The sequence below is a fragment of the Corvus hawaiiensis genome, chromosome 1 (assembly GCF_020740725.1).
Source record: "Corvus hawaiiensis isolate bCorHaw1 chromosome 1, bCorHaw1.pri.cur, whole genome shotgun sequence".
Classification (NCBI taxonomy): Eukaryota; Metazoa; Chordata; class Aves; order Passeriformes; family Corvidae; genus Corvus; species Corvus hawaiiensis.
This window is the reverse complement of record NC_063213.1, coordinates 249446-272865: the sequence shown is the minus strand read 5'-3', so window position 1 is coordinate 272865 and position 23420 is coordinate 249446. Positions and strand designations below refer to the sequence as shown.

Below are 23420 nucleotides of genomic sequence, written 5' to 3'. Positions count from 1 at the left end.
CCAGAGCTGGGCTCTCCAGAGTTTCTTCCGTGGAGCCTGCTTTAGTAGTCCCACCTGGAGTGCTGTGTCCATGTCAGGGGCCCCCAACAAAACAAAGACATTGACCTGGAGTGAGTCCAGAGGAGGCCATGGAGCTGCTCTGAGGGCTGGAGCCCCTCTGGAGCCAGGCTGGGAGAGCCGGGGGTGTTCAGCCTGGAGAAGAGAAGGTTCTGGAGACCTTAGAGCCCCTTCCAGTGGGTTGCAGCCCAGCCCATGTTCTCTGTGCTGTCAGCTGTCTGAACGCGCTGTCGGGATCTGTAGTTGCTGTGGCAGGTGACGGATGTGGCAGCGGTGGGAGCCCATTGGTCGGCGCTCCCTGCTCCTGCCGCACGCTGGCTCCACTGGCACAGGTGGAATTGGCAAACAGGGTGGTGTCCTGCGCTCGGTAGCATGGTCTGTGACACCAGGACGCCAGAATGCCGGCGGCCACAGGGCTGGTGCCTCTCTGCTTCTCACTGGGGGCGTGTGGATGGCCCAGGGCAGGACCCTTGGCAGGACCCAGAGCAGCAGGAGTGTTTGAGCGCCTGGCGGAGAGCTGGAGAACCTGCCTGGTGGTGACTCACTTGCCAAGCTCATCCCAGTGCCTGGAAAAGTTTGGCTGTAAACTTCCGTGGCAGCAGAGGCAGCTTTAATGTTCGTAGCCACTCCTCACCCTATGTCTTCGGCACTGGTGTGGCCATGTGAGTGCAGCTGTACAGAATCACAGAACCTTTCAGGCTGGAAAAGCCCTCTAAGATCATCAAGTCCAGCCATCAACCAGCACTGCCACCATGTTCACCACTAAGCTATATCCTCAAGTGCCACATCCACATTTTTTTAACACTTCCAGGGATTCAGCTGAAGGTGACCCCTTCCCTTTTTGTGGAAAAATTTACCTGATACCCGCCCTAAACCTCCCTTGACGCAATTTGAGGATGTTTCCTCTTGTCCTGTCATTAGTAACTTGGGAGCAGAGCCCAATACCCCCCCGGCTGCCCCCTCCTGTCAGGGACTTGTGCAGAGCCACAAGGTTCCCCCTGAGCTCCTTTTCTCCAGGCTGAGCCCCTTTCCCAGCTCCCTCAGCTGATTCTCATCAGACTTGTGCTCCAGACTCTTCAGTACAGACCTGGTCCCACAATGAAGCAGCATTAAATGGTCAGGAAGACACTGACAATGGGCAGAGCTGGGCTCTCTGACTAACCCATCCCGGGACACCCACCTGCATTTCATAGCAAATCTGAGGGTGCTGCAGTCAGATGTGCTTCTGCCCAATTAAATTGAGGGCTCAGTAGCTTTGTCCTTCAGTTTGGTTGAACATTGGTGCTGGGTGTTCCCGTGTGGGTGGCACCATCGTGCTGGGAGGTGCACGTAGTGCTGCCGTGGTGCTGGAGCCTCAGGCATGAGCACATGCTGGGCCTGTACCCGACGTGTAGCTGGTCTCTGCTCCCCTTCTACTGGCAGCTGCTGTCCAGAGCTGCAACACCCCAAAGCTGGGGATGTGTGGGCTGGGAGAAGAGGTTTTTCTCCTCCTGAGTTGACTTGGGATGGCAGGTGTTCCCTGAGGAGCAGAAGGGCTGTGGGAAGAGCTGATGTGGCTCTGGCAGGGCTGTGCCTGTTCAGTTGAGAATGAGAGTACCCACTGCCCTCTGTCCAGGTGGCTGCACCCCAGTCTCGGCTGCTCTCTGCCCAACTGAGCCCAGTCAGTGTCCCCTGGCCTCCCACCGAGCACTGGGCTGGGTCACACCATTCCCGTGTCCTCTGAGGGACACCTCTGCCTCTTATCAGCATGTGCCCAGGCACTGGTGCTGTCACCTCATGGGGGTGGCCTTGCGTACAGGAACACGTGCTGGGCACATGGCTGACACGTGTGTCTGTTCCAGGGCATCGTGGGGAACCTGTCCAGTGGCAAGTCGGCCCTGGTGCACCGCTACCTGACCGGCACCTACGTGCAGGAGGAGTCTCCAGAGGGTAAGGTCTGGTTCCCAGGGTGCCTGGGGATGGGCTGGGTGCTCGCTCCTCTCCGTGGTGCTGAAGGTGATCCCGATCCCTGCACCTCCTTCACCACTGCTGTGGGGGTCTGCAGCTCCCCTGGCCCTCGTTTGGGGTGTCCCCTGCTTGAACCTCCCTCACTGACCAGCAGCTTTGCTCCCCCAAGGTGGCCGGTTTAAGAAGGAGATCGTGGTGGACGGTCAGAGCTACTTGCTGCTGATTCGAGATGAAGGGGGCCCCCCTGAACTCCAGGTAGGAGACCTGTCCTTCCTGTGGTCCCTCCCCACCCGTCCTGTTGGAGGGACTGGGGGGAGGTGTGTGCTGGCTGAGCCCGGTGTGTGGCTGCCCTTGCTGGCTGCTCCGGGCCCGGGTCCCCAGCTGCTCGTCCCCGCTGTAATCCTGCCGCGTCTCTTCAGTTCGCTGCCTGGGTCGATGCAGTGGTGTTTGTCTTCAGCCTGGAGGATGAGATCAGCTTCCAGACCGTCTACAACTACTACCTGCGGCTCTGCAGCTACCGGAACACAGCGGAGGTGCCGATGGTGCTGGTGGGCACACAGGGTGAGAGCGGTGCCTGGGCTTCCCCCACACCCCCAGCCTCAGGCAGGAGCGCTGGTGCCGTGTCCCGCTGGCCCAAGAGCATGGGGTGCCAGCCCCGTGAGCACATCGGGGATCCTGCTCTCTGAGCCCTGCATGGGGTTGAGGGACGATGCTGAGGCCCCAGCCCAGGGCCCTAAGGTGGGACTTCCTGCTCAGACCATCTCAGCATTCCCAGAGAGAGCTGCCTCATTCCATGGAGTCACTTTCCTTTTGGAAATGGCACAATACCCTGGTGCTGCCTCCCCCAGCTCTGCCAGGCTAGGCAGGAGGGAGCCTGGGGCTGAAGAGTTTTCTGTGTGACAGTAGAGAGCAGGAGCAGGACATGGCTGTTTGGAAAAACTGTCCTGGCAGGACAGTTCCTGAGCACTGTGTGACCTGTTCCTGGCCAGGAAGAAGCTCTGAGGCCAGGAAGACAGGCAGGAGCAGTGGGAGGGAGTCACAGGGGGTCTGCTGCAGACCCTGTATTAAAAGCAGAACAAAGGTGTGAAACTTCGGATATATTAAAGATTGTGGAATGAATTTTAGGACTGAGTGATCTTGGCTCAGGAATGGGGTGGCAGCATGCACTGTGGAGGTGCAGGAGCAGGCCAAGTAATAGGGTCAGTGGCCATTGTTGTCCCAGACACAGAACCAGGTGAGGTCCTAGCCTTGGTAGAGCCGCACAACTGTCTGGAGAGCCCGAGGAGGGCTTCCTCACAGTGCAGGTCCCAGTTCTCTGACCCCTCCTGAGAGGGTTGGTTTGCAGCCCCCACTTGTCCCTAGCTGGTCTTCAAGGAGTTGGATTCCTCTTTGGAAGGAAGTTTTTCCAAAGCAGGCAAGCACTTGGTGGGTGTCTGGGATACAAATTGAGCCTGTATTTTAGAGCTGTCCAGCAATGCCTTGGTTGTGGGGATGTCCCAGCAGAGTTGACTTTCTTGTTTAACCAGGAGGATTTCTCCCTTGGATTCTTTAACATGTAGGGCTTGGCCATGAGCCCTAAAATGGTGGAGACTGACAAATCCATTTTATTTGGCAGCTAGGGCTGCCTGGCCTTCGTGCCCACACCTCCCAGAGGTGTTCTGCCTCTCTCTACTGAAATGTCGGTGGCTGAGTGGTTTGGGAAATTGAGTCAGGTTCATTTACCAAGATTCATCCATTTTTCTACAAACGTGGGACTTCGTGATCGCAGGCATTTATGGGGCAGTACTGTGGAGGTGGTTCCTCTGTATGGAGAGAGGGAGGGAGGCCAGAAGTGTCGTGGGACCTGTGGATAGGTGGCGCAGGGTCCTTGCCTTTCAACCCCCTGTCCCTTTGGTTTGCAGATGCAATCAGCGCCACCAACCCCCGCGTCATCGACGACTCCCGGGCACGGAAGCTCTCCAACGATCTGAAGCGCTGCACGTACTACGAGACCTGTGCTACCTATGGCCTGAATGTGGAGAGGGTCTTCCAGGACGGTAACTGCAGCCGTGTCAGGGTGTCCGGGCAGGACGGGGCTGCAGTGAGGTCTCACGGAGGGGTTTGTGCTGCCCTGGGCCCGGGGCCTCGGGCACCCACTCGCGTGCGGTGCCACTGCTTTGCACACACAGATCTGGTGCGGGGAGCAGCACACGCTCTGTGTACAGGGGGTGTAAGGACCCCGTGTGTGGCGTGTGGGTGTGCATGAGGGGCCACAGAACAGGGCTGGAAGCACCTTCTGCCACTCTGCAGAGGCTGCCCTGTGGGTGGGGGCTTGTTCCAGAGAGCAGAGAGGCTGCTGGGGACACTTGCACCCCCACAGGGCAGCACAGCAGTCTGTGAGCCTGTGAGGACTTGGGGGGCTGCAGAGAGGGGCTTGGTGGCCTTGGCGTGGAGGAGAGGAGGAGTCACAGCAGGGCTTGGGGGTGCTGGAGTAGGAAAGCAGCACCTAAACAGCTGGATGGGGTAGCTGTAACTCATGGGAACAGTGTGGGAGAGCATTCCTGCTTAGGCTTGGAGGGGGGGTCTGCAACACAGTGATGCTGAGGGGCACAGGGAACCTGCACCATCTCCTGGGAGTTTGCAGTCTGCTTAAATAAACTGTGACCTTGCCCTAAAGGGAATTGTGTGTTCCCTGTAGTGACAGGACAAGGGGAAATGGCTTGAAGCTGATGGGATGAGGTGTTTCTGGAGTGGGTAAGCGATTCTTCCTAGTGAGCACTGGTGGGTCATGATGCAGCTGGTTTGGCATCTGGTGGATCCTGGTGCAGCTGGTTTGGGATCTTGTGGAGTCCTGGCAGTCACAGGCACTGTGAGGACCTTGCCTCACGTGGTAATTCAGTTTCCATCAGACCTTGTCTTTATATGACTTGTTCCACACAAGTCGCCCCCCCAGATCCTGGCAGACCCACCCCGGGCAGGCTGGGAGGGGTGTCCACTTCCCATAGCAGGAGCAGGAAGAGCTGCTTTCAGTGCCGAGGTTGCTTGCTTGCCTGTGCTGTGTGGAGCCTGTGCTGCACCTCTGTTCCCAGAGAGCCCTTCCCTGCCACTGTCCTGGGTCACAACCAGTGGCCGCTGACCTTTTTGGGGAGCAGGTCAATGTGCTGGCACGAGAGCTTGAGGGAGTGACCACCCTGCCCCTTGGTGTTCACAGACCGCTCTTCCCACACGCGCACGTGGTGCTGCAGAATGTGGAGGATGCTCCAAGATGGAGAAACTGGAATCTCCCATCTTCACCAACTGCACAGGGGTTCTCCAAGAACTGGGTGGCCCTGGCTGTTGTGCCACCACAGCTCAGGCAGGAGCAGCAGAGACCCTATTCCTCAGAGCAGGTCCTGGGTGTCTGGTCTGTAGCCTGGAGCTGTGGGTGGTTGAGCTGTGCTGTGTCTGCACTGAGCATGTTGCAGTGTGTACTTGACAGTGTTGAGGCTTTGTGGTCCAGGCTGTGTCTGGGCAGCCAGGCTGCCGAACAGGGGTCACTTTCTGCTTGCTGGTTTCTTGTGTCCTGGCAGAACTCCCCCTGGAGGTGCTGCTCCCTGTGTGGGAATTGCGCTCCTCCATCCTTCCAAGTCCACAGATGTCACAGTGACCGCTGCTGTGAGAGGATGGGATTTTGGTATTGCCAGGTGTTGCCAGGAGGTGGCCCTGGCACAAGCAGGGACAGTGCCCTGTGTCTTGCCGTGTCCTGTCAGCTTCAGGACTCCCTGAGGTGTGCCTGCCCTGAGGGGTGGCTGTCGGTGCCCTCACTGCAGAGGTCCACTGAGGTGGGGGCTGGTATGGAATGTGCCTTCTGCCCTCTTGGCTCCAAAGAGGTCTGGTTAAAGAACCTTCTTCTCAGGATTGCTCTCACAATTCCTGTGTGCAGAAATCTGGGGTTCAGCAGATGCCAGGACAGTTTGCAAGGATCCATCAGTGGCGGGGGGCCTCAGTTCTTGGGCTTCACTTTAAGGATGCTTCTGTACCAAGCAAAGATCAGGGAACAGGTTGTCAAGAGCCCCTTGGCCACGGTCACCTCAGTGATGTTCCTGAGGAAGAGGAGGAATGATGCAGCACTGGTCCTGGGGGGCGCAGGAGGGACAGCAGCTGTGCTGCCCCGTGCTGTGGATGACTTCTTGAGCTTCACCTCTGCTGCAGATCTCAAGTGCATGGTCCTGCCTTTCCTGTGCCCTGGGCGCTGGAGAGGGCAGGAGAAGACGGCCAGCAGCTCCATGGCCCAGAACCCGTGGCTGAGGTGCTGGTGGCATTGCTGCTCTCCATCATCCCCCTCAAACACTCCCCTCAAAAGCAGGCCCAGGCTCCAGCATGAACTCTGTGGGAGGTTCTGGATCCCCTGCCCAGGGGTTTGGTTGGGTTTCTGCGGCCTGAGTGGGACAGCAGGTGTCCCTCCTGCTCAGGTGTGACACTGTTCCTGGCCATCAGGGTGATGGGCAGCATTGATTGCTGTCTTCCGGGACAGTGGGGGATGGACGTGAGGGAGGGTTTGGCTGGACCACGTCACCAGAGAGGCCAAGAGCTGTGCACAAGGGTGTGCAGGGCCTCGTGGGTCTGTAAGGTGACACCCTGAGGGGTTCTCTGCAGAGTCCTTGGTGGGTCCCTGGGGACCTTTGCATGCTCTTGCTCTGTCCAGACTTGGAGTGCTGGGTTTGCTTTGAAACGCTGAGTGATGCTCAGGTGCTCTCAGTGACATTGGGCAGTGGGGCTGCTCAGGCTCTGTGGGCAGGGCACACCTCACTGGGAGGTGTGTGTGGCAACCAGAGAAAGCAGAATATGCAAACAATCCCCAAAACTGGTGTCAGGGATGGCAGAAATTATCCCAGAAAAGCCTGACAGATGTTCAGGAAGTAGAAGAGCCTGGGCCCAGCATGCAGAAAGGTGAAGGTCACCTCAAGGTGCCTCATTTCGGGACTGGGGAGATGTTATCCCGCCAGTGTGGTCTCGCTGGCCTCATGGTTAATTCCTTATTAGCAGTAGGGGTGTGGGATCCCTGCCCACAACAGCAGTGGCTGAGGTTTTTTTCTGGATATTTCCTGGCCCCTGGGGGGCCTGAGCTCACAGTGTTCCCCAGCAGCATTGAGACGGGAGATATTCCCACAAAGAACACTGGATGCATCTGGTTGGAGGGGAGGAAGGAGCTGGGGAGAGCAGGAAAGCAGCAGATTAATATGATCTGTTTGGTGAGTGCAGGATGGGTTCCTTGCTGTTTCTGGAACTCACATTTAGCTTGGGAGTTGGGACAGGCTCCCAGCTTTGTGAGAACCCAGCTGTGGCCCCATGGACCTTTGGCTGTGTCTGAGCAGGATGTGGCACCGTGGCCGCGAAGGTGCCGGGACTCTGCAGTTGCCGTTGGCATCTGACCTTTCCAGACGGGCTCAGTCACACCACAGGTGTGGTGCAACATCTTTTCTCCTGGAAAAGGAACATGACAGCTCCATTATTGCACAGGTGCATGGCATGAGGCATGCTGGGGTGGGCATGGTATGTTCCCAGTGCCTACAGTTGCATTCATCTGGAAGATTCTTCCTTCTGTGATTGTGGGGGTACCTGGCCAGTGTGCAAGAGAAGACCAGGAGTGACAATGTGTTGTTCTGGATTCCCAGCAGCCCAGCTCATTTGCTGTCATGCTTTTGGTCAAGGTGTTTATTTCCAGAAAAAGCAGGAGATTGGGAAGGCTGGAATGCTATCGTGGGCTGTTGGCGTCAGGCAGGGAGTTCACAGGAACTGGGAGAGTAGTTCCTCAGGTTAATTTTCTGAATACCTAGAGCCTGTGAGGGTCACAAGGGCCCAGACTGATGGAGGTGGCATTGCCCAGGCAGTTCAGTCCAGTACCTGGCCCCTGGGGCTGCCTTGAGGGGTGACTGAGAAGTGACTGACTGCTCAGGGATTCCCCTGCAGCAGCCCAGGCTTGTAGAGTCTCCATGGTGTTCATAGGAAGAAGTCACTGTTCTGTGTGATGCCCAAGAGGGCCAGTGGCCTCTGGGACTCGGCCTGAGCAGTGCAGGCAGCCTACCCTGCACCTGCCCTGTGGCTGGGCCACGTGGGTGTTCTGCTGAATCTTCCCTGTGGATGGGCTGGGCACAGTTTGAGCCCCAGGTGTTGGCATCAGTCAGGGGAAGGGCCTGGGTCTACCTGAAGCCCTCCAGAAATCTGTGGGTGGAGGAAGCTGCTTTCTGGACTCTGACCCTGTCCTTTCTCCCTTTTGCAGTGGCTCAGAAGGTGGTGGCTCTCCGGAAGAAGCACCAGCTATCCATCGGCCCCTGCAAGTCCCTGCCCAACTCACCCAGCCACTCATCTGTCTCCGCAGCCTCCATTCCTTCTGTCCACATCAACCAGGTGGGGAATGGGAATGGGGAAAGCCAGGGACCTCTTGCGCTCTCTACCCCCTCAGCTCAGTACCCAACAGTTCAGCCTTAGGCTTGTACCACTGCCCTGGGCTGGCTCTTTGGAGGAGCAGAGTGGTGTCACCTTGGTGCTTCTTCCATAGCCCAGAGCAGCTGTGGCTGCCCTGTCCCTGGGAGTGTCCAAGGCCAGGTTGGAGCAACAGGGCTTGGAGCAACCTGGTTCTAGTGGAAGGTGTCCCTGCCCATGGCGGGGGGTGGAATGAGATGTACTTGAAGGTCCCTTCCAACCCAAAGCACTCCATGATTTTATGGTTCTGTGACAGTTTGATACTCGCCCTGAGGTCAAGTGTCATGTCTAAACCTTTGGCCCTGGCTCATGGTCCCCAGACTGTGTCGTGCTTTGGTGGACTCACAGCAGAGCCGTGAGCGGTGCGTGGGGAGCTCTTGGGCAGCACAGGGGGCTGTGAGAGGGTCGTGCTCTGGCTGCCCCAGCTGGGCGGGCACAGCTGCTCACGGTCCTGCCTCCCCTGCACTCGGGAAGCTGGTGGTCTACGTGCACAAACATCTGAGGGCTTCTGAGGGGCTTCTGAGGGGATGCACCTGTGGAGAGATGAGCTCAGTGGTGAGCTGAAGGAGCAGAACAGGGAAGGAGGTTCCCTCCCTTCTGCCAGAGGAAGGTCTCTGTGCTGTTGGTAAGGGTTGCCAAGGGCTTGGTGCGGGGAGGATGGTGACGCCGTAGGTGTTTGTTCCGTGATCCTGGAGCAGAGCTGAGGCAGGAGAGAGAGGTCAGAAAGCAGGGCAGGCTCCATGGTGAGGGGCTGGGGAAGGAGATCCTTCAGGCAGCCACCTCACTGCTACATTCCCAGTGCCCACAGAAATGCTGGGTGGATGACTGGTGAGGAAGAAAGGAGAGATCCTGGGCTCCATTGCTCCCCAAGGCACTCAGGCCAGCAGATTCTATCTCTGCAGCAACTGGCATACAGAATCACAGGATCTGTGACCTGGACTGCAGGAAGTCTGCCTGTGGCTGAGGGACAGCATGTGTAGCTGATGGGTTTTCCATAAGGGGATTGCCTTTGAAACTCTGGATGTATCAGAACCTCCCAGCGCTGGGAGGACTTCTGGTCCCCCACCACGGGAGCCTGTCCCTGCACAGACCTGAGCCATATCTGCAGCCACCAGCTGGACCATTACATGGGGAATTTTCAAATATCCCCGTGAAGTTTATACCTGGTTGTAGAGGCTTCTAAAGCTGGATTGCAAGTAGGTGGGTGCAGGTTTTTGCAGAGACCTGTGCCAGCTTCCTGGTGCTCCAGGTCACCTGGACACCAGCAGGTTCAGGTGAAGTCTGTGTGCAGGTGGATGGGCTGCTCGGGAAGGTTGCAAAGCCAGGTTCTGTCAGAGTATGCTTGTGTCCAGAAAGCTGGGGACAGGTTCAATGGGAGACATCCGAGGTGGAGAGCAAAGTCCCAGGGAAATACAGATTTGAATGTCTCTGCTAATTTGAGGGTTTTGTTAGCAAATTGTGTACAGTATGAGCCTGGCTGGGAAGGAGAGGCCACCTGTGCTGGAAGGGAAGCAAGAGGCTGATGGCCAAGGTCAGCATTTCTCAAGGGAGCTGCACACTTGTTTGGTGTTTTCTTCCATGTCCAAAGTATGGGAAGAGTCCCAATAAATATGTGCTGTTGGCACTGGCTGTGCTGGGCAGTGAGGCTGAAAATGTTTTCCCTGTACGAGGGATGGAGTTGCCAGACTCCCCAGGTCCCCCAGTCTGAATCCAGTCGCTCATGTGACTGTGCATGGAACCTGCAGAGTAGCAAAAATTCGTGGGAGGGACGAGACCCCAACACAGGAGGAAAGTAAGCACATGACTGATTTAGCTGAGGAATGAGTTCAGAGATAGACCAAACCTGACCTAAAATACACAGCTGTGATGTGAAAGAGCTCCTTAAGGAAAGGCAGCACTAGAACCAAAGGGGTGGATTTAGGATTGGCTACAGGGAAGCAAATTTTGGAAGAATTTTCTAACTGCATGTCAAGAGCTTTGTGAGGTGTTTGCTCAGAGCCATCCCTGCTTTCCTCTCCTCTCCTTTCCTTCCCACAGAGCACCTCTCAGCACGGCTTGCAGATGGGGTCTGTGTAGAGGTGAATTCTGGCTGCCTGCTTGGGGACAGACCTTTGCTCTCTGTACCTTGCTGTGCTCCTGGCTTGGCTGGAGGGACGTAGGGAGCTGTGGTGGGAAGCAGAGCTGTGAAGGGAAGTAACGCAGCGTGCAGCTCACCGGGATTGTGGCTTGATGGCCTGTGCCCCCTCCCCAGCCCTGCTCTGTGCCTGTCCAATGCCGTGTCCCTCCTGCCCTCAGCAAACCTGGGCCCCACAAGGGTGATCAAAGTCAATTTGTGTTCCCTGGGTCTTGTGTGGCCCCACCACAAACCCTCTTGGTGCCAGTGACCCGTGCAGCGATCTTTGCCCTGGTGTTTGCACGTCTCTCCCCCATTACTAAGAACACTTCTAAAAATAGTGAAGCAATGGTGAGTGATCCTAAAATGCCGTGAAGTATTTCCCTGTTCTTGCATGGGCTTGGAAGTGAGGTTCTGGAACTGCTCCCCACTGTCCTCAGGGAAAATCCAACTGGCTTTGGGAAACAAATTCACCTGTAACTGATGGGTCTGACAGGGAACTGGGCAGAGCAGCCCACACACTCGGGTGTGTGCTCAGGCTGCCCACGTGGGAGGGCACAATGCCCAGCTGGGTATTGGGGAGCAGTGCCCTGGTGTCCCCTGCCCCTGGCACAGTGATACGTGGTGGGACGGCTCTGGAAGGGGGTGGACAGGCTCGCCCTGCCAGGAAGGACCAATGGGAGAGTGACAAGGTGTTGGTGGAGCAGAGCTGAGCTCTGTCATACCTGAGGGCCTGGGACTCTCACCAGGGTTTCTCATTTGCTTTTGCAAGTCAAAGAGCAGTAACTGGCACAGGGAAAACAGGAAAAAAGCTCTCAAGGAAGAGTTTAGGAACACAGGACTTAACATGGAGATGAGGTGGAGAGAAGCCAGACAAAAAACACAATTAGGAGTTTTCGTTTGCCTTTTGCCGCAGGCATCAGTGTGCACAGGTGAGACACACACTCGGGACAGAAGGATCTCCTTCCCTTCCAGTACTGCCTGGGAGGGCAGGAGGAGTCCCTGGAACAATGGGACTGGCATTTGGGGGCAGGAGGAGCCCCTGGAATTGGGATTGGCAGTACTGCTCTGGGCCTGGTCTGCAGCGGCAGCTCTGTCCTCTGGAGCTGCCAGTGGAGAAAGCACTTTTCTTGGAATGGGAGCAAGGTGTCCCCCACAAAGGGCTTCTTATGGTAGGTAGGAGCTGGGAGCCAGCCCTGCCCCTTTTCTTGTTCTGGGCACAGCTCTTCTGGAAGTAGCTTGACACTACTGGCTGAGCCAAACTAACATTTTTGGAAATGGCCACTGCTTGTCTGGTCTGTCAGTCAGACCAGTCCAGTGTGGTTACTGGGAGAGGAGGGACTCCAGAGGACCCTGGTGATTTTGTTACCCCTCTGTCTGGAGGATTCCCTTCTCCTGGGACAGGGCTGCTGTGGATGTGTCCTGGTCTCCTTGCACAGTGGATGATCCTCTTGGGAACCAGCCAAAGGCCCTGGTTTCATTTCTGCCTTTGGGAGTTTGGGGTTTTTTTCTCTTATTCCGCAGCGGAGCCTGGAGGATGTTGCTCCATCCGTGGGGAGGGGAAGGGAGCTGTAGGAGCAGGTCAGCCCTGGTCAGGGTTTTCCACGAGCTCTCACGAGTCACTAGATGTGCTCGGCGGGTCCCTGACCCTGGGTATTGTGTTCAGCTTCAACCTGGTTCTTTGCAATGGCAGGAGCCAGGGCCAGCCCTGGAGTCCTCTTGGGGACACAGATCTGTCCCTTTGGCCTTCCCAGCAACTTGAGGGGTGTGGGTCTGCACCCCCTGGAGCAGGCACCTTGTATTCCCCAGAACCCAGCAGCTCCAGGGAAAGCTCTTGCCTGCTGCCTTGGGCTCTCCTTTCTGTATCTTGCCCACACCTATTGCTGGGTGAGCAGGTTGGATGGGTTTGGGAATCCCACTCCTCACTTGACCCTGACTCCTACGTTGCTCCCGCCTGGCAGCTCCTGGCCCTTGCCTGCAGGGAGGGGATGGGAGTTTCTCGGGCTAGTGGGTGCTTGCAACACCTGCAGAGTTGTTCTACCTGATTTCCTCACTTTTGCTGCCCCGTTCTCAGTCTTTCTTCAGGGCCTCTGGGATGCCTTTGGGAGTTCCCAGGCTGTGGGTGAGTCACTGCTGTGTTTGCTGTGGGATGGCAGTTTGTCTTCCTGCCAGGAAACTGGTTCCCAGCAGCTGGCAGGAGGTACCACAGGTACCCCATGCAGGTACCTGGCACCTGGCAGGCTGGTGGAGGGAACTGGGTGTCCCCCTGGGCCTTGGGGGCTGCTGCCATCCCCGCCATGCTCTGGGCTGCCCAGTGTCATGGCTTTTCTCGATGGCCTCAGTCTGCCTTCCTGCACGGGCTCTTTGGGGGCACTGGGAGGGCCTTCATCCAGACTTCAGCAGGAGATCAGATGAAAGAGGTGGAAAATCAAAGTTTGCAAGTGAAATGAAGCCCCAAGGGCAGCTCACCTGAGCTGGTAACAGTGCTCACTGGCCTGCTGCAGCACGTTCTGTCAGAGTTCAGGAGCTGCAGCGGCAGGCGTTGGCGTTTCCCTGGGGAAGCCCGTGTCCTGTTGCCCGCTCAGCTCAGGGTGCCCACATTCCATGGTCCATATGCTCCTCCGGCTTCTCCCCTCTTCCCGCAGACACCAGGTTGGTGTTTGCTGTTTGTGTGTGCTCTTCCACTCCGAGCCCTTCCCAAACTACTTGTTCTGTCTCAGGCCTTGTTACAGCAGGAATTGCTGCCCCTGAACTCCAGCTGCATTCTGCCCTTCCCAGGCACTGCTGATGCTCTTCCACCAGTTACACACTAATGGGGAGGATTTGTCCCATGAGTGTTTTACCAAGTTTCCAGTTCCCACTGTGTTCTCAGATTCCAGTGGTGACCACAGGTGGTTGTTCAGGTCCACCAGCAAAGTACCTGCTGGTGGACCTGAACTGTCATCTGGTACTGGACCAGAGCTGTCATCTTGTCAGGGTTCTGCCACATCTCTGAGATTTGTCCTGTGTCCCTGGATCCCATGGAAGTTCTGGAGTTCCCTGCTCCAACGGAGTGGAGGCGGCTCAGGATTGCCTGTCTGAGCCACTTTCTATCTTTGAGGGACTTTCTCCTCTGCCCCCAAACTCATGGGAGCTTCCCTTCATAGCCTGGTGTGAACCATGCTCCAGCCCCAAAGCCCTTCCTGAGGTTTGGCTGTCTGTGGGACATGGGAGGCTCAAAGGCCAGAGTCCTTTGTCACTCAAGGACAGTAACCTTGGCTCCAGCACCAGGCAGACTTACCGGCTAAGGAAAGTTATTCTGGCCAGACAGAAATGACACACAAGACTGCAGGGAGCAAGTAAAATATAAACCAGGGTGTAGCAAAATTTCTTCCTTGAAGCTTTAGTGTCCATCACCTGCATCCACAGGTTCCAGCTGCTTTGGCAGGAGCTCAGACTCTGCAGCCTCCTCTGAACTGGCTCCTCCCGACAGTCACAGCATCATGAATGTGCTGCCAGGGTCACCGAGACGTGCCAAGCATGGCCAGGAGCTGATCTTGGAGGGACATGGGGAGGTGGGCAGCCATGCCCAGCTCACTGCTCCATGTGGCAGGTTGTCTGTGCTGCAGCATCCTCCTTCTCTTCCTAACACTTGGACTATTTCACTTTCTTTGACCTAGTTCACACATGATGAATCAGTTAAACACAGACTGCCCATGTGTGCACTCAGTGGCCCTGGCTCTCTTCCCCTGCAGCTCTTCCATCATCACAGCACCTGTGAAACTCCTGTGTGGGTGTTGGACCTGGGATTCACAGGAGCTCTCTCTGTTGAAGGCTCAGAAGTCACTGGCAGGTGACATGTTGCTTTGCCCCTTTGTGTCCCTGGTGGTCCCCTCTTCCCTGGGACTCAGCAGCAGAACCTTCTTGTCCAGTGCAGGGCTCCTCAGCCTGCAGAGGAGCTCCCTGGCGACATTCCCTTCTCTGGACAGAGTTCCCAGGCTCTTCTACTTGTGGAAAAGCACAGCCAGACCAGGTTCCCTCTCATTCTGTGTTTCAGGACTCCAGCAACGTTCGTGTTCCAGACAGGCTGGGATGGTCTGAGCCACCCACCTGCTCACAGCATGGAATTCCTGTCCTTGCTCTGCCTCCATGAGGAGGAAGCTGAAATGCTGCTTGGGTGGCTCTTTCCTCTCTTTAAGTTCCCATTGTGAGTCTTCTCCCATTTCTCTTGTCAAAGATGAGGGGATCCATGACTTAGGTGAAGGTTGCACCTCTCTCTGAGACTGGGCTGTGGGTAATGGTTGCTGCTCTGCCTGTGCAGCCCCTTTCACGCTTCCAACATTCCTGAACTGCTTGTCTCAGAATAAGGTTCTGATCCCACTGGGGGTGAGTGGGGGTCTCTTGCAGAGCCTCTCCAGCAGATCATCACCCTATGTGGGCTCCACTCCTGCTCAGAGTGTAGGCAGGATGGAGGAAGTCACTGGGCTGCTGATGCCACCACTCTGCGAGCGTAGAGCTGGGAGAAGGTGGGCTGCCCCTTCTGGGATGCTGGAGCTCACCTGCCCTTCTAGGGGCAGCTCCTCCATGTGTTTCTGAAATCCTGTTCCAGAACTGCCAGTGAGCTCGGGCTGCTACGTGCCGTGTCATAGTGAGATGTCCTGGGCTGCAGATCTGAAATGATTCCATGCAGGTGTTCTTTCTGGCATGTCCCTAAGCCCCTGTCCAGTGGCTGCCCACATTGCTGGCATGGCCAGGGTGGGAGTGAGCAGCCTTGTCTGGAACAGATGTGTTGGTGACGTGGGTGCATGGCTGCACAGTTGGATCTTCCTCTTGCCATGAAGTCCAGTGAGGTGCTAGTGAAGCCCCTTGTGTTCCCAGGCATAGGCCACCGCAGCCATGGCTGTGGAGTGTGCCAGCCTCAGGGTCTGCTCAGATAGACCTCCAAACCAGCAGCAGAGATGGGTTTCACACAGAGCTTGAGCTTGGGGTGTGGCACTCTGTGCTTCAGGACACGGGAAAGGTGAAGGCTGGCCTGGGGACACGCATCCGCACTGGCATCTCGGCTGTCCTCATGGATGGATGAGTGGGACTTGGAGCTGTGCGGGCTCTGGGCTGCCTCGCAGCCTCATGTCTGATGTGCTCAGTGGAGAGGAAGGGAATGATTGCCCAAGGAGAGTGACCCTGGTCCTGTGTTCTGGGAGCAGGTGGAGGTGCCCTAGCTGTGCCCCTCGGCTGGGCACAGCTATGTGGGACCCCGCTGCCCCAGGCCTTGTACCACACCTGTTTGGAAGGGCTTCAGCTGGGTTTCTCTGGCCATTTGCTGCCCTTCTCTTTGATTTCAGAACTTGAACATGTGAAAAAACTAGAGCAGAAAGAGAGGAAAGGCTTCCCAAGCCCCTCTGTTGAGCAGGAGCAGTGCCTGGCATTGGAGGTCTCTCTGAGAGGTTGTGAGCTCTCCGTCCCTGGAAGTGTTCAAGGCCAGGTTGAATGGGGCTTGGAACAATCTGGTGTAGTGGAAGTTGACCCTGCCCATGGTGGGGCGTTGGAACTAAATGGTCTTTAAGGTCCCTTCCAACTGAAACGATTCCATGATTTTTTGGATGTCACCCTATCCCAGTCCTGTGCAGCACTCCCTGCCCTGGCATGAGGCCACGTGGGGCAGGTGGTGCTCCTGCAGTCGTGCCCCCAGGTAGCCTGTCTCTGACCTCTCTGACCATTTGTCGCCTCCTCCAGGCCACCAACGGTGGAGGAGCCTTCAGTGACTACTCCTCCTCTGTGCCCTCCACCCCAAGCATCAGCCAGCGGGAGCTGCGGATTGAGACCATCGCTGCCTCCAACACGCCCACCCCCATCCGCAAGCAGTCCAAGCGGCGCTCCAACATCTTCACGGTAAGTGGCACAGGGAGCCCAGGAGCTTTGGGGTGGGTTTTCAGCAGAGGAGAGGGGAAGGGAGCGGGTTATGGCAGCCTGACCCCACGGGCTGTCCCGCACAGCAACCAATGCTGTGCTGGCAGGAGGGCCGGGGATGCAGGAGTGTGTGTGTGTGTGGGAGGGACCTTCTGTGTGTGCAGGGACCGTGGTGCTGTGGGCTGCTTCAGGCAGAGTGTGCGTGCATGGGGGAGCATCTGGGAGCAGGACATTCCTCGCACACGTAGGAGTATGCAAGGGTACACTCATGTGGGTGTGTAGTGCGTGTGAGCTCCTGCTCCTTACGGGGAGTGCAGCTGTGCATGCACAGCACCAGTGACTCTGCTCATCTTCTCCTTGGGGCTGCATACCCCGAGCGTGGCACGGAGCCCCTGGTCACTGGGCCTCCTGTTTGGTGCCGGTGATGCTGTGCCCAGTGGTGCTGTGCAGAGCTCAGCACCTGGCATGGGGCCCCACTCCCATTCCTGAATCCTGCTTCTGCGTGACTTGAGCAGCGCACGTGGGAGCTGCTGTGGGTGTGGAGGGAGGGAAGACAGAGGGGAGGCAGCGAAGCTGTGGGCCCCAGGTGGAGCAGGGTACATTTGCAGCTCTCAGCTGTGCTGGTTGCCTTGCAGCCTGCCTCTCTGCACGCTCTCACACCATGCACACGCCGTCCACGCAGTGTGCACAGTCCTGCCCTCACACTCAGCCTTGCTCTGAGCACAGCCATGAGTGTCCCCTCACTGTGAGCACACACGTGTCCCAGTCCCATGTCTAGTGTAGGCATAGCCTCTGTTCCCTGTGTACGTGTGCAGGCTCCGGCCTTGCTCCTCTCCCCATCTCAATGTGCTTTCCAGCCAGCCATTGCTCAGCACACTGTGTCTGCTGTTTGTGGAACCAGCCACCACAAAGCCCTCGTACCTGTTGCACCGTGTCACCCTTGTGACCAGCTCTGAGCCCAGACCACACAAATTCAGTGTCCTATGCCCCATTCCTCTCACTGCACCATTGGCATCCCAGATTCCCCACTCCTTGTGCTGGGAATGTGCCCATCTCCTTGCTTTCTGACATCCTGGAAGCTTCTGCACTGACCTCCCGAATACTCTGTGCCTTCCCCCCGGTTGCATCTCATGCACCCCCAGCTCTCTGTGCACGCCCCAGGCCCACACTCACCCTGTCTGTGTGCTGTGGGTGGGTGGCCTGTGCTCCCTACCCCCTCCTGCCAGCACACACTGCCCCTTGCAGCAGGTCCCCACTCCCAACGCATGGTTGCTCCCTCACTGCCTTCCCCTGCGGGTGCTCAGCCCTTCTCGAATGCCCTGTAGCTCTCCCGTTGCCGTGGCCATGCCCGCCCTGCACGCAGCGCTGGCGGATGCTGGCCCCCCCGCCCCGCCGTTCTGTCGCTCGTGCTTGCTGCCATGCCCGGCGCGGGTGCTCGCGCTGTGCCACCACCCATCCTGCTCGCTGCGCGCCGATGCGTCTGGACTCGCCGCTGGCTCATGTTCACGCTCTCTGGAGCCCCATGCTCGCTCACTTGGGGTGGGCACACGCTTGGGGGAGGAGGAGGGCGGCTTGCTGCGGGGCTTACGCTTGTTCGCTGTGGACGTCATCATGCGTGTAGGACTCTCACATGCTCACTCATCCTGGGCTCACGCTTGCTCTGTGCCGCGGGCTGACCTGTGCTCAGCCGGTGTGTGCTCACTCGCCACGGGGCTGGGGCTCACCTCACCTGCTTGCTCGTGTGCTGGTGCACATCCATGGCTCACGTTGACGTCTTCACCCATCTGGTCGTGGCAGCAGCAGCAGCTCCCGACACCTCCCGCAGTGGGACAGGACCAGGAAGGGTGGGAAGGGAAGGAAAGGGCAGGCTGTTTTCTGCCACTAGCTTTTCCCAGGCAGGCAGCGCAGGTGTAGCCAGCAGCCCTCATCCTTGTGGGGTCCCCAGGTGGGCACAGGCCTCTCCGAGGTGCAGTGCTCGGCCCAGCTCTGGGAGCTGCTGCAGCCCCAGTCCCGAGCTATGCCTGACTCCTTTGCTCCTCTTCTCCTCTCCTCCTTCTCCTTTCCTCCTCGTCCCCTGTTCTCCTCCTCCTCTTCCTTCTCCTTCTCTTTCTCCTCCTCTCCTCTTCTACTCCTCTTCCTCTCTTCTTCTCCTCTCCTCCTCCTCTCTCCTGCTCTGGCTCCTCTCCTGCTCCCCTCCCACTCCCCACTGGATCGCACCCCCCCAGGGGGTCTGCGTGCCCCAGAGCTCCAGGTGGTGACAAGCTCTGCGCCCACCCGCGCCTTGAGGTGCTCACCCACTCCTGGCCCCCAGCCCCAGCCCCGACTGCTGCTGCCGCCGGCGCCCACTCCGTGGCCTGTCCGTGCTGTCCGCTGGCGCCCATCACTGACAGACTCATGTCCGTGTTCTGAGTATAACTTGCCAAACTCTTTATTCTTTCGATATTTGCAGATATGTGCCACTGTTTCCAACTTTTCATCAACAAAAAGGCCTTTCCAACTCCTTCCAAATTAGAAGATCCAGGTGGTTACACACGGCACCTCTGTACAAATTCTCTCACTTTTCATTGCCTCTCCAGGGCCGGATAAGGGATGGGCACTGGGATTGATCTAAGATTAGAGGCTCGCCCGCCCTCCAGCCAGCATGGGTCCCCCCCTCGGAGACACGCAGGAGCCTTTTAAATCCCCCCAATGTAAAGTCTAGGAAGCGCTGAGACGGCCTGCGCCTGCACTTTAAGCTGGGACATTTCTGGGCCTGCTGGATGCTGTCTAGGCACTGCCCTTTCTCGGGGATGCCAGGCGGACGACCCTCCTGGGACGGGAAGACCTGCAGACCCACCGGGACCGGGCGACAGCCGCGCATGGAGCTGGATGGGCCAAAAGACGCTTTGCTGCTGCCTGCGGGAGCCGCTGCAGCGCCTGCCGCTAGCGCTCCGCTCCTTCTTCCCTCCTGCACCTCTGCAGCCTGCATGGACTCCTGCTCCTTCTCCTCTTCTCCTCGCAGCCGAGCAGCCATCTGTGTCTCTTTAGTTTTCTTCTCTTTTGATCTCTTTGTTTGGTTCTGGGCCCAAAAGCCGGTGAATTGGTGTCCCAGGCGCGCGGGGCTCGTATCCCTTTCTGATCCAAAGCACACGGGGCCCTCCTGGACTGAGGGGGTGTGTAGGACGCTCCAGAGAGACGCTGCTGCTGCCTCCTGCCATTGTTGTGATTCTGAATGTATTGGTTGTGCTCCATGCCATGTATGACTTGGTATTTCCCTCTGTCCTAAGCACTTTGAATGAGTTCTGCTCAACAGACTGTAAATTTCATATTGTATTTATCAGAGTTTGCTCTCCCCGCGGCCCTTGGGCGCTGGTGGGTCCCGCTCTCGCCGCTCTAGACATGTGGTAGATATTTATTGTCCATGCTCTTTTGTAAGGGGCTGGTATCTCTGCCCGGTGACCTGTGCTACTTTGTATGGTGCAAGTGTGTTACCAGAATAAATATGTTGGATTAGTAGAGGTGTGAGTTCCTTCACTGCCTGAGCCTCTCCTGCTTCCATCCATGCTCCACCTGCATCCCATGCCATTTCTGTCTGTCGCCATGTCCTGTGTGCCCCACGGGAGGGGGGGGCCACATAGCCCCGCTCTGCCAGGAGGAGGACAGCTCTGCTTGCAGTGGGGGGAGAGGAGAGCTTGCTGGGGGGCTGGGCTGGAGTGTCCCGAATGTCCCTAGAGGGGCTGGGTGAGGGCCCAGCTGCTCTGTGCGCTGGGAGAGCTGGCCTGGGGGAGAGCAGAGTGGTCTGGTCTGGAGCCTGCTGGGGACAGGGGACCGTGCGTTTTGGTCTCCCGTGCCCAGCTCTAACGCACCTGTGTCTCTTCTCTTCCAGTCTCGGAAGGGCGCGGACCCGGAGCGCGACAAGAAGGTGCCGGAGTGTAAAGCGGACAGTATTGGCAGCGGGCGGGCCATTCCCATGAAGCAGGTTCGATGCTCCCCCTTCGCCCCGCTGCGAGAGCAGGGTCCAGGGAGTGTGGGCTGGGGCACCTCTGCTCAGCACGCAGCACGAGCCCACTGAGGGCTGCTTGGTGCCCCTGTGCCCCGGGGGGCTGCCAGGTCCAGCAGCCAGCGTGGTGCTGGGGGTGCTGGTGTGGACCCCGTGCCATGTGTGGGTGGGGGGCTGCTGGGGGGCCTGCAGCGGGGGCTGCTGGGGGCTGCGGCAGGGCACTGCTGTGGAGCTGCGGCGGCGGCTGCAGAGCGGTTCCAGCAGATGGCATCCATGCCCCATGCCCGCTGCAGCCCCCGCCGCAGGCTCTCTCTGCTCCTTTCCTGCTTCTCTCCTCTCCTGTTCCTTTCCGCTCCTGCTCCTGCTCCTGGCAGGACAGGAAGGGGGTTCCTCTCCTCATGGGCTACTGCAGAAAGCTGTGAGCACAGTGCCCACGCTGTGAACTGTTGGGAATCTAAGGGAGGCACTGCTTCCTCCAGCAACAGCGCGTTCTGCTCCTGCCTCCTGGCTTCCAGAGAAGCTTGAACTGCCTGGAGTCGACCCAGAGTGTTGCCTGCCCTTGTGTCCGTCACTGGCAAGCAGCGACTGATGATGTCCAAGCCGTGTGGATTGGCTGGGTGGTGTTTCCACCAGGATTTCCTTGCATTACAGGAAAGACTGATCCATACGCTGCGTGGCAGTGCCCGGTTGTGCTCCTGCCTTGCATGTTGTGCCCCCGTTGTGGATCCATTTTCCCCCGACAGTCCCTGCTGGCCTCTCTGTGCTCCATGTGCCCCCAGCACTGCCAGGGCTGAGCTGCACAGACCCAGTTGTGTCTCTGCATTGCAGGAGTGCTGGGATGTGAGGCAGGAGAGTAGAGTCTACGTCCCCACCAGGTTCTGACTTCCTAGTACCATTCCATGCTGAGATTCCATGGGGAAGGACTCAGTGAGGCCAGGCTAGCTGAGGAGTGGAGTGGTGGGTCAGAAGAGAGAGACCCTGCTCACTGCTGGAGCTGCCAGAGCTCCTGCCCTTCCCCGCCCATGGAGTAATCCTGCGGCAGGTTTGTGCAGGGCCGTTGGTGCCCCAGGCAGGGGGATGTGCTGTGAAAGGAGGGTGGTTCTGGGAAGGCAGCGTTGGGAGGATCGGCTCTGGGGCCAGAGGGAGCAGTGACAGGAGAAGCAATGCCAGGGTGGGGGCTGTGGGATCTCACACATGGGGGCTCTGCTCCTGAGGTGCCCGAGTTTGGCAGAGCCCCAGCAGGAAGAGGCAGCCCAGCTGCGTGCGGGCCATGCCCTCCTCTGCAGCACAGGGCCTGTTGGCGTGCAGTGGGCCGCTGTTTGTGGTGGGTCATTGTTGGTGTGCGGGGGGTCATTGGCCTGAGGTGGGTTGCTGATTGCGGTGGGTCGCTGGTTTGCCGTGGCAGTGCCCATGTGCTCTGGTTTGGGGTCAGCCCAACCTGGGCAGCAGGGGAGGTGGCGGGTGGCTGTTCTGTGGTGAGATAGAGGAGGATGAGAGTAGAGCAGCTGGAGCCCTCAGTGAGACCTGACTCGATTCCCCAGAACCTGCTGCTGCCTGCCAGAGGGCTGGTCCTGGGAGGGTCCCTGCCCCCCCTTCCTCCCTCCCTTCCCTCCCTGACAGGAAACCTGGACGTTTGGGTTCCTTTTTCCAGCATCTCCCTCCACTCGGCAGGGCAGGATGATCTGCTCCTGTGTCTCCATGCTGCTGACAGGGCCCGTCCTTGCCTGATCTGCCAGAGGCTCTGTTGGTTTAGTGGGATTAAGTCATTCCGTGCTGTAGGCAGGGCAGTGCTGTTCCTGTGTGAAATGGGGAGAACTGGAGGCCCAGGTCTGCAAACACAACCTGTACATCCTTTCTGGGCTTTGCAAGGAGGAGATGCCAAACTGCTGCCTGGTTCAGGACTAAGTGGAAGTACCAGTTCATGGCACAGCAGCTCACAAGGAGAGCCTGGAGCAAAGAGTTTCCATGGGAGACCCAGATCCATGCTGGCTTCAGGACTGGTGCCTCCTCTAGCCAGAGTTGCAAGAGGTGATTTCACAGAGATCCTGGCAGTGTTCTTACAGGAACATACATGGGGGGAAGTGGTGTTGGACATGTGGACACTAGCTTATGCCAGCAGATAGCCACATGTGGCTTGTGGAGAAGGGGTTGTCAGGGGGTCCAGAGTGAGGTTAGCGCTGCAGTTTGGCACATTGGTGCCATGGCCCTATGCCACAAGGAGTGATGGCTTGGTACCACCAATGGGGAGAGGAGCTCCCAGGATTTGTAGCTTTGTATCACAAAGACTCAGGACAGGGGACGGTCACTCTGGTCTCTGGTATGGACCTGCCCCTTCTGGAAGATGGTGGAGGTCTCATTGCTTGCTGTCTCTGCAGGGCAGTGGGAGAGTGGGGCCTTTAGTTAGACTGCCCAGTGGTCCTGCCCAGCCATAAGAGCAGAGAAACTGGTGGGTTTGGAGCTGTGAGTGGCAAATGTGCAGGATCTCCTGCCTGGGTTAGTGGCCAGCATTGCACTGTTCGCTTCCCTTGGCATGAGCACTGCTGGGCTGGCATGTTTGGTGCTGGGGCTACTGGCAGCTTGCCTCGGGAGCATTTGGGTTCCTCTGCTTGAAAGAACGAGGCTGGTCTGTGCTTAGATTGCCAACCAACGGCTGAAGGCAGCGAGTGCTGTGGGGCAGCAGGCTCCCCCATGACACCCATGGCTGCAGTCACTGTGATCCACAGTCCTTTCCTGGTCTCTATGAGGACACAACAAGCTTTGGGAAGCACTGGCAGCCCTCCTCAGCATGCAAGGCCTGGGCTTTGCATGGAGCCAGGAAGCAGGAGGCTGGGCTGGGTGCTGCAGAAAGGAGAAACATTGAGGAGACTTGGCTGAGGAGTGATGCGTGTTGCTACTACAGGGTGCTTGGTTGTTGCTTGTCTCCACCTTCTCCAGCACAGCACCTCTGGGTGACCTGATCTGTCTCCCTCATGCACATCTGGAAAAGATGGAGCTCCC

General features: G+C 57.9%; 1 protein-coding gene across 3 annotated transcripts in view; it reads left to right on the top strand.

Annotated features, from left to right (window-relative positions):
- AGAP3 (ArfGAP with GTPase domain, ankyrin repeat and PH domain 3) overlaps positions 1-23420 on the top strand; it is a 111359-nt gene that overhangs the window by 42086 nt on the left and 45853 nt on the right. For 2 of the 3 annotated variants that reach the window (XM_048293736.1, XM_048293638.1), the window contains exons 3-9: positions 1899-1986; positions 2174-2259; positions 2424-2565; positions 3906-4040; positions 8243-8370; positions 16271-16426; positions 20310-20402. In XM_048293736.1, the coding sequence (XP_048149693.1) occupies positions 1899-1986; positions 2174-2259; positions 2424-2565; positions 3906-4040; positions 8243-8370; positions 16271-16426; positions 20310-20402 (828 nt within the window). Of the gene's footprint in view, positions 1-1898; positions 1987-2173; positions 2260-2423; positions 2566-3905; positions 4041-8242; positions 8371-16270; positions 16427-18893; positions 19940-20309; positions 20403-23420 lie in introns of those variants that run through there. The other variant, XM_048293817.1, reaches the window with a different exon arrangement.